The sequence below is a fragment of the Centruroides sculpturatus genome, unplaced genomic scaffold (genome assembly GCF_000671375.1).
Source record: "Centruroides sculpturatus isolate CEXI.00-Female unplaced genomic scaffold, Cexi_2.0 scaffold666, whole genome shotgun sequence".
Classification (NCBI taxonomy): Eukaryota; Metazoa; Arthropoda; class Arachnida; order Scorpiones; family Buthidae; genus Centruroides; species Centruroides sculpturatus.
This window is the reverse complement of record NW_019384928.1, coordinates 237326-247925: the sequence shown is the minus strand read 5'-3', so window position 1 is coordinate 247925 and position 10600 is coordinate 237326. Positions and strand designations below refer to the sequence as shown.

The 10600-nt window shown below is 34.0% G+C and overlaps 2 protein-coding genes across 6 annotated transcripts in view; both read left to right on the top strand.

Moving 5' to 3' along the window:
• Positions 1–4520, top strand: part of LOC111631932 — a 15366-nt gene extending 10846 nt beyond the window's left edge. For 2 of the 5 annotated variants that reach the window (XM_023376267.1, XM_023376271.1), the window contains 7 exons: positions 1042–1149; positions 1218–1334; positions 1432–1577; positions 1649–1783; positions 1857–2091; positions 4111–4305; positions 4391–4520. In XM_023376267.1, the coding sequence (XP_023232035.1) occupies positions 1042–1149; positions 1218–1334; positions 1432–1577; positions 1649–1783; positions 1857–2091; positions 4111–4305; positions 4391–4434 (980 nt within the window). In that variant the 3' untranslated portion in view covers positions 4435–4520. The remainder of the gene's footprint in view (positions 1–1041; positions 1150–1217; positions 1335–1431; positions 1578–1648; positions 1784–1856; positions 2092–4110; positions 4306–4390) is intronic. The other 3 variants (XM_023376268.1, XM_023376270.1, XM_023376269.1) reach the window with 3 other exon arrangements.
• Positions 4521–5093: 573 nt separating this feature from the next.
• The window catches only part of LOC111631935 (nucleolar complex protein 2 homolog), a 40261-nt gene continuing 34754 nt past the window's right edge, over positions 5094–10600 (top strand). The window contains exons 1-2 of the mRNA XM_023376275.1: positions 5094–5112; positions 9412–9472. Coding sequence (XP_023232043.1) covers positions 5097–5112; positions 9412–9472 — 77 coding nt within the window. The 5' untranslated portion in view covers positions 5094–5096. The remainder of the gene's footprint in view (positions 5113–9411; positions 9473–10600) is intronic.

The following is a 10600-nucleotide window of genomic DNA, read 5'->3' as shown; positions in this document are numbered from 1 at the left end:
AAGCAAACAGTGGGGACGCACGTTCTAACCTAACCTAACCTATTCTAATAATATAAACGGTAATAATTATGATAATTTATTAGAATAGGTTAGGTTAGGTTAGAACGTGCGTCCCCACTGTTTGCTTTCTTGTCTTTGCTGGAATCGGCGATCAGCCGCCATGACAGTCTACGTATCTCGACTTGTACCAAGAAAGCAAACAGTGGGGACGCACGTTCTAACCTAACCTAACCTATTCTAATAAATTATCATAATTATTACCATTTATATTATTAGAATAGGTTAGGTTAGAACGTGCGTCCCCACTGTTTGCTGGAATCAGCGCCGGCGCCATGACAGCCGTCGCCGTTCGCTCGCGTCGTCACGTGACACGTCGTCTCCAAAGCGGTCCGGTTTCGAGGCTAAAACAGGAAGAACTTCCATGATGGTCTACGACCCTGGACATTAACCCGCTAAACAATAAATAATAATAATTTAATAATAATTTATGGCTAATGCAAATAATCTTTAAACAAAAATTTGACGTTTTATGAGATGAGAACCAGAGAGTTTTATGTGTATTTGGTTTTTTTTAATCTGTTGTTTGGACAATCATTATTCAGTTGTTCTGTCATTTTTATGAGTAGAGAGGCAGGTTTTTGCGTGAAAATTTAGTTCTATCTGCAAAAGTTGGCAAAACTTCAAATTCTTCTGTTGTAAAATTGTTAGCCTACTAAATCGGATAGAACACACTATTACTAACCTCGTGATTTCGCGACATGACATTTAGTAGTAATGAGAGAAATTTAGCAAAACTATAAAAAAATTTCATTATTATTTCACTAAACATAGTAATGAATAGTAATAGTGAAAGGTTATTTCACTAATAACATAAATCCTAAAAAGGATCTGTTTGATTAGATTATATGTTATGTAGAAATTTGTGTAAACTTTCTCTTCTCAAATGTTAGCTTGAATTCGTGCATCTTAAGCTATACTCTTTCTGAAATTTTAATTGCTACTATTAATTACAATAGTATCTTAATATGCTTTTCCCCCTAGGTGCTGCTGCAGCAAGCAAAAAAATTCCAGATGTTAAAATGTATACCTTCTTTCTTTGCGATCATTGTCTCGGAGATCGTCCCATAAAAACATCTGATGAATACAAAAGTAAACTTTAATTTAGTCAAATTTTTGGTTTTACGTTTTATTAATTTTTTCCTTCTCTTATTTCCTAGTTCAATTGCCTAAAATAGAAAATAGATCTTATTCTTTAAAAATTCCTGTTCATTGTGTGTCTGCATCAGGCCGTTTCGATATTTCAGAGATGAGATTTATCATTTCCGAAATAGAAGGTAAGATAAAACAATATATTTTCACTGAAGTATAAGCATTTCAAAAAATATTTCTAAAATTTAACTTTTTTTTAACTATTTGCTTCATCTGTTGCAGAAGCAGCAGAGCCAAAAGCAGAAGAAACTTCGTTCGAACCTCCCTATTATAAGAGTGCTCACTACTCTCTTAATATTCCTAAAAAACTTACGATGGCAAAAACTTTAATCTATCAATCAAAAAAATTTGAGGATGAAACCCTTGATGTAATTATATCTAAACTTGTTACCGTTTATCTGGATTTTTTACATTCCTGTTTAATTCTCCTTGATTTCAGACGTTTGTTGATTCATTATTTGATAAGCAGCCCAAATGGGAACTTCTGAGAGTTCATCTAAATCACACGATTCTAAAAAACACACAATTTGTGCTAAATAATATTAATTGGCAGACTCTTCCTTTAACTACATTCGTAAGTTAATTTTTTCCCCTTTTTTGCTTATTCTTTAATATTCTGAATTTTTATACAGAGATTTTCTATGTAGATTGTGTATATATCCAATCTGTACAAATTAGTTTTATTAGACTTCTCTCTCTGCCGTGAAACATATCAAGAATTTTTATGCGAAGAATTTACTAGCGAATCTGAAGATATGGATAAAAAACTACGTAAATTCTGTAGTTACGTGACTCTCCTTTCTCGATGTTTTTCAAATTTTGATCGCAATGAACTGGATAATTTTTACTCTTATTTGAAACTTTGCATCTTTCTGGTTTATGGTACGTATAAACTTCGTTAATATTCTGTGAAAAACTTACACAAAGTTATCATATTATTCAAATCATATACTATATTCCCAGACAGTATTAAATTATTATTTTTATCATATTTTGTATAGCTGATTATTCTGGTCTGGTCTGACTCAATAGCAGAGCCATAAAGCTTTACAGATGGGTGCAGGAAGGAAGTAATATGCCTTAGTTTTTTCTACCTTAGGTATCTGGCTCGAAAAAATCTTCAAGGGTACAGCTGGCCCTGCGCACCGCCTAAATCCGCCCCTAGTCTGACGTGATAATTCTTCGTGATTTTGCTTTGTTGCGAGATTGCGTCTCCTAAAATTTATTATGCAGATATTCATAATATAAAAACATTAATTAACTGGGAAATGCCTGCCTACAGACACGAATAATTACCACTCGCAATTCAGATGAATGTTCAGATTAGATCTTAATCATATTTATTTTTGTTATAGAAAGGTACAGGCACTCGCGAGAGTCACTTTTGTTTTTTAATCACCATCAAAACTTATGAATTCGTTTGGATGGTATGAACGTTTATATACTACGACATGCAATTCTCTCCGGACAAGAAACTCGCCATCAGCGCCACTTTGCACGCATTTGATCGTGCAATACTCAGGGCCCACTCTAGGGGCGGACAACCCGGACATTTGTCCGGGATGACAAATCTAAAGGGCACATTTTGGTTGTGAGTGTGACAAAATATAAGTTAAATTAAATACTTAAGTAATCGAAATTTATATTTGTCGATTTTTTCTGTGGCTAAAATTACCATGCAATTTACATTTTGTATTTATTATTTTTGCCTAAAAGCTAAGAAAATATTTGCATTCTTTAACTCTGAAGAAAACAAATAATAAAAGAGGGCTTTTGGGCATAAAGGAAAGCATAAGCAACAATGTTACATTTTGTCCCAAACCTTAGTATCACCGAATACTGCCGATCATACCAATAACTAGCTAGTGGGGGAAGGAATTTCTCTGAATAAAATTTAATTAAAAACTTTTTACGTTTTTACTTAAAAACACTACCACGCAAATCTTAATAGTTCGGCCATTTTGGCGATTGCGCATGAAACTGTCGATCAAATAAACTTAAGAGTTAATAAGAGTTTGCAGGACTAAACGTGAGAAAAAGTTTCTTTTGATTTTAGTATAGTTGATGTACTTTTGTTTAGTTTTTATAGGATATAAGTTTTTTGTTTGATTTTACAATAATACATTTCTGTAATATCATTAAAAATGCATCTAGTTAACAATTTGTAACTAGGTACAGATATATTTAAATTTTTACTGTTTTGTACTACTTGATTGTTAATTTTATATTACATGTTTCTCTTTAAATAAATTTAAGGGGCGACAATTTATCTTTTTGTCCGGGGCGACATAAATGCTTGAGCGGGCGCTAGCAATATTATAAAACCATGTAAAATAGTAATTAAAAGATCGAAGAATACTGAATATATAAAGTGTAATACTTCTGGAAGAGACATAATCATAGATCTTTTCCAGTCTATCCTGGTACACAACCATAAATAAACTAATAATAAAAAGACGTAAATTGTGACAATTAAAACTATCAATTTCATGATTTGCTTTGTTGAAAAATGTAAGCGTTAATACTTATTGTTTCGAGCTCCAACTAGAAAAAGTTCAAAAAGTAAAATTTTTGTATATTTTTTTTCCTAATTAAGTACTTTATTTGAATTATGAAATGAATGTGTTTTGGATCTCTTTTGCAGCCCTGTGTAAATGTCACTTTAAAAAAATGTTTTTATGTTGCTATTGTGCGTGCACTCGCCATTTTCAGCGACTATACTTTTGCATTTTGTCTTATTTGGCACTAGTATCATAATACTGTATTTATCTAAGTGCAATACACTAGTTTTTTCATCTTATTTTACTGGCAACAAAATATTTCTCACCTAAGTATAGCTTAAGTATTTATATTACTAATTGATATTTTTGTTCTATTAAACTTATTATCTGTGTTTAATAGCAGGAGATAATGAAGTACTGCGTCTGTTCAGAACTTTTCAAAACAAACTGATCGAAGATACATCATCATATTTTGTGAGAAACATCTCTGATTTTTACGAAGTTTTCGATACTATTAATGCAGATAATCTTTTCAAACTATTTACTGGACTTAATGTGTATGATCCTTGCGATGTATTAGAAGACTATATATTAGGTAAATTTCTCAACTGCAGCTGAGTTATAAATATTAAACTTCTCAACTCTTTATTTTAAAAATTTTATGTGATTTTTCTTTTTAGATAGCAGATTTCCTGAAGAAGACCTTACGATAACTTCTAATTAGGATTTCAACTAAATCTAAAAAATAAGCGTTCAACTAAATCTAAAAAATTTATGGTACTGTACTAATAAAAAATATATTAGTCTGTGTATCTGAATTTTTAAGTTTTTCTGAATCTTTTTTCGGAATTAAAACTGCCAAATCAGAACTATGGAAACAAAACTTAAAAATATTTTGTTGAATTTTTTAAAAATTCATGGAAGAACTTTTTGGTTAAATTAGTTATTTCAGGCGCATATAATAACAGCTCATCCTTTTTTAAAACCGCTGTCTATATTCACGATGACCATATAAATTTAAAAACATTTTTACCTTCATCCACCGCTGTGTTTTATTGCAGCTATAGTATTTGTAGTGATGCTTTTCCTCTCCTTTAAACATTTTGAATGCGGGTCGGTGGGACAGAGGTGAATAAAACGGAGTCATTTAAGTTTAAGAAAATGATCATTTTATAGTTATCCAAGGTAATTAGAAAACCCACCAGACAACTTTTTACTTTCAGTATTAGTTTACCTAGAGGTATAAAAGTAAATATTTTGGCTGTAAAAAATTTTTGATTTTGCACTATATCAACAGAAGACAACAAAGAATAATTAGCGGGCGGAAAATCTGAGTTTAATTAATCAGTTGTATAAAAAGGAAGAAAAAAATCAATATTTCAATAAATGCATAAGAAAATGGGTATGCCGGTAGTTTTTTTCGATGTTTAATATTAAAATTAACAATAGAAATGAGATTTGACGTAAAGTGTAGTTAAGGCTAAATGTTACAACTCCCTAAGATAAATGCAAAAATTTGAAGAGGAACTAAAAAATTTTGCTTCCCTGTGGATCAACTTAAAAAGATTCATCAGGATAATATGTGAAAATTATAATCTTTTGCTGTCATACATTGAGATAATCTGGGTAATTTTAAATGAGCTAATAGAAGGAAACTAAGTGAGCTTTTCAATAAAATTGAAGCTTATCTCAATGGTAAAACTGTGGGAAAAATTGAGGTTGATGGAACATAGGGCTTGTCCGGTCTCGCCAGTTAGCATTTCCAAAGAAGCCCATATTTCTATTTTATGGTACAATCTAACTTCTTATAAGATATTCTGAAGGCATTAGAGACGTTCTCTTGACAGCTAATTAAGACGAAAACTAATTAACGCGAAAAAATATTTACATTGTTCAACGAATACGACGAAAGACAAGCCGTCGTTATCGGCAGTGTGAACACAGTATATTTCTAACAGTTTTGAGAAAAAACTACTGAACATTACCTGTGAATCGCCATTATATATTCCGTATGACTTGGTTAACAAAGAGTAAAATTTATTTATATTCTTTAATTATAAAATAATGCATATACGAGGTCTGCTCAAAAAGTATCGGACTTTTATTTTTTCCGCGTAAACCAATGATGTGCGGGAGGCCCCTTTCGGTGGAGCTGAGGAGGGGACAGTCATGCACAGCCCTGAATTTTTTCCCGCCTGCAGGAAGCGTCAGTCGTTGGCAGTCGGCCTATGAGTGAGGACATGTAGCGAGCTCTCGTCGGATTCCACTAAGCTGGAAAATGACTGAACAACGTGAGCAGCGATATTACATCAAATTTTGCCAAAAACCTTGGCGATACCCAAGCGTAAACCATTCGCAACATTCAGCAGGCTTTCGGGGACGATCCTCGAGGCCAAAAAAAGCGCGGCAGGTCCGCAGCAATGTCAAGATCATGTTGACAGTTTTTTCGACTCCCGTGGGGTGGTGTATCGTGAGTACGCACCACAAGGCCAAACCATCGCAAAGGAGTACTACCAGGAGGTCCTTCGTCGTCTTTCCGATGCTGTACGACGCAAACGAACCTGAGCTGTGGTCGATCAAAACTTGGCAACTTCGTGGTGATAACGCATCCGCCCATTCTGCGCATCTGATTCGGGCTTTCGTCGCCAAACACAACACTCCTGTGGTTCGTCACGCTCCGTACTCTCCCCACATGGCTCCGTGTGACTTTTGGCTATTTCCCAAGCTGAAAATGCCGCTAAAAAGAACCTGATTTTAGTCGAGAGAAGTCGTTGTGCGGAATGCGACGGACCGGCTGATGGCCACTCCAAAAGATGCGTTCCAGCAGCGTTTCCAGCAATGGCAGGAACGCTGGGAGAAGTGTATACACTACCAAGGAGACTACTTTGAAGGAGATTAGAGTTTCGTACCACAAAATTAATTAATAAATGTATTTTTGCCGACCAAAGGTCCGATACTTTTTGAACAGCCCTCGTAAAACTAAAAAGATGGTTATTTTTTTCTTCTTTCCGCCCTGTGGGCACTAAGAGGGCCTCTTTTTAGCAGGCCTATTTATGGGTTCGGCGAGGCCCACAATGGGGTGACCGGGTGGTGAGGGACGGTGCCCGACATATCAGAGCGGACCACCCTCCGAAAAATATCTGGGGATTTTGCGACAGGTCCTGATTCGAAACCGGATTCCCCAGAGTATTAGGCTGCCACTTTACCTGCTTGGCCATCCGGCCACTCACTAAAAAGATGTAATTAATGATGCCTTTACTGCCTTTGGAAAAGTTATCAGCTTGCCTCTGTAGGAATCTGGGTTCATGTTCAGATCGTAAACGTTGAGAATTTTTCATGAATGTTCGGTCTCATACAGGCTCGCAGCCAGACCCATGATGGATATGATTTAAAAGACCTTTTAGTGCTCATAAGATAAAGTAAAATATTTTTAACATATTCTCCTGTTTTTTTTTTTTTTACTTTCCCGGCTGTTATGTATGTTACACATAACAAGGGAAAGCTGGATAGTGTCAAATTTTACTGAGTTTTTTGCAAATCTTCACGTTTTGAGACCCCTGAACCTAAAAAAGTAAAGAAAAAATTTCGTGTGTGTGTTGGAATCTATTTCGTTTAATATTTCAGGATGAAGTGAAGATTTAAGAAATTTTAAATGATAAGCGTTATGTGTACGTTCAATTTAAAAACGGGTACATTAATTACGATGATCGTAATTAATGTACCCCTATCAGATTTATGTCTAGAGAGATTTAGCAATCCAATTGCAACCAAATCTCTAGATAACGTTGAATAAGCGTAATTTATTTACGATCACCCGAAACATGAACAATTATGATTAGTTTCTGGTTCTGTGGATCAGGGGTCTCCAACGGGTTTTTCTGAGAAGAGCCATGTGAACTGTATAATGACAAATCTTGGGAGTAGATACGAAAGATGTAGTCAAATATTAAGATTTTTTTATTTCTGAATATTGATAGTCATAAATTAATGTAAAATTTTCAATTGCTTTTTTGACAAAAAGCCATCAAAATTGTGGATAAATTTTGTGACATTCCAATATTTAAAATCTTTAAATATTCGTTAGACAATAGTGTCAGATATTTTGATTTTTACATATTACATTTCGGAAAAACTTTTTCTTGCAAAGGTACATAGAAGCAAAAATAGAAAATATCCTTTATACAACTCTTAAGACATAAATATATTTGTAAAAAGATTTCGACAGAGATTTGTAAAAATTTAACATACCTCTTCTTCAAATAAATCTTTATAAATATCATATGCTGCAAGGTCTATTAATTCTAGCTGACTTTTCATAAGCTTATATGCTTTGAACTAGTTCAATTGTCAATGATAAAGCACATCAATGAAAACAAACTATTCGGGCCTGATTGATTCTGAATTTCAGATTATTTATCTTTCGAAAGAAACCTAAAAATTCTCAATTTATATGGGGATATGTATGCTTTTATTGTCATTACAAACAAATTTGTAATCTTATCTCAGATAAAGTTAATATTACAACATTACCCCCCAAAAATTACAATTAATTCCCTTTTATTCAAGGAACTATCCCATCACATCACTTAGGGTCGCCATCTTTGAAAACTACTTTGTTGGCCGACGCGATGACGGGGGGAAAGAAGGTAAATGAGAAGATGCTCTTCTTTTTTTCATGCTTCTCGCAATTGGCATGCTTCGTAAATGCTTTAATTCCATCGTATTTAACACTAAATGAAGTTCGGCAAATGGTGCAACAAGCCGAACAAATGGCAACATCATGAGCTAACAAAGTTTTGAATTCATTCACTCGAGTTAGGTTTTCCTAAATATACAATTTCATGAACTTTTTTCAAAGAAAAAAGATTTAAACGAATGGTTAGACTGATTCATCTTGAAAAATTAATTTTTAAAACTCAAACGGCAGTAAATTTAGAGTGAATAATTATTTTTCATTTAGAATCGCGCAAATCATACGTATGCTGCAACTAATTTAGTTTGAACAATATTTTAAGTCAATTTTTCAGCCACACTTTAATTTTTTTAACCGAACGGTTTCGCCCTCTTTTCAGTTCTGCGTCAGGTTCGACAATACTGTACGGTAATACCCCGAACTTACGCGATAGGTGGGACCGAGCGATAACCGCGTAAGTCGGGGTATAATTTCTCAATGTGTGTAAAATCCAAGTCGGGTGTATATAAGCTAATAAATGTTCTCGTTAATCTTATATCGTCGTTCATTGTTACAAGAAATCACCACATAGAGTCTCTCGAGTATCCGTAGATATAACAAATACAGAAATAAATAACACAAAATAAATTGTAGCTATGTGTCAATTCCGCGCGACACGTCCGAACATATAAGCTGAACAATAGTGTGGGGGGGGAATGAGTAATCAAGAGTTGCGTGGCGCTCAAACAAAAGACGAATCGATGAGATTTGAAAATCGCGTAACTCCGGGTTCGCGTAAGTCGAGGTATTACTGTAATTTTTATTTATGTCCCTCTGGCGGGAATATATGAATATAATTACACTTATTGTTTATTTTTACAATTTATAATATAATAATTTAAATTTAAAATGAATAAATAAAGTAAAAATATTTATATAATAAACAAGTACAGAAAATTTTAAATTTATTTTTATAGACGAAATATTTTATTTATTATTATTCTCAAGGCTTTCAAATAATTTCCGCAGAGTGGTGCTGTTTGAAACTTTTGCACGTGTGGAACATATTTGAATACATCATGAAGAAAAGGTATTTTATAGGTTTAATTATTATGTATACAGTGTATATATAAATGTTAATTTTTAGGATAGTGATTAACCAACGAATGGATAATGTTTATATGATATTAAAATATATATATATATAATATGATTATTTTTAAAAGGTGAATTCTAGCTCTGAATGACGCGATTGGGACTTTAGAGTTGTAGAGCATATTGATAGGAACAAAAAAGTCAAAAGAACCATACCTCTACAGGCGAACCTTCCGAGATATAGCCCCCCCAAATGATTATGTAAACCTGAGACCTTCAAAAATGGGGTAAAATTTAAAAGTGAAAATTTTCAGAACTAAATCTCGAAACCGCATTTTATACGATTTCTGTTCGAACTTACTAGATAGTGCTAAAAGCTCCCTAAACACGAGGATATCCACCTTTCAACTGCTACTTCTGTGCAGTGCCATCGGGAGTCGCACCACTCTCTGCTAAGCCTATCAAGTGTTTAACAGGCAGCCCAGCAAGCCACCCATATATTCTAATGACACTTATTGGCAAAGACTAAAGAAAAGCCTGATACAGATACAGACCTCACTCTTGAATTTGTAAAGATTAAGATCATGGAAGATTGAGAAGCAATCAAGAGGATCATTTGTACATGAATACGGATGAAGCCATAGTATTGAAAACAATGGCCAGTAAACAGAAAACTGGATGTTGCTATTCTGGGGGTCCCCATTTGAAAAGGGACTGTCCTAAATTGGGCAGAGGAAAGAAAAAGAAAGAGCACAAAGTAAAATTAACTGAAGTCCAGGAAGAGTCTGATCTGTTGGAGAGTGATGAAACATATGAATGCCACTCTGCATGTATGAGCACACAAAATATGCCATTAGGTATGAAACAATGTCTTGCTGTGAAGACTACACGGAATTGGTATGTTGATTCAGCAGCAACAGCTGACATGATAAACAACAGGGACTTCTTCAGTAAATTGAACAACAAAAACAGTGAAATTTTAAGTATTTGAAGATAAAGTCTGCCCAAATAGGGACCACCATTTATTAATTTCGTGAAATTTTTAATTGGATATATTTTTTGTGTGTTTTTAAAGGACTTTTTAGTGTTTTTGCAGCTAGTAGCCTAAAAAGGAAGGTTGGTC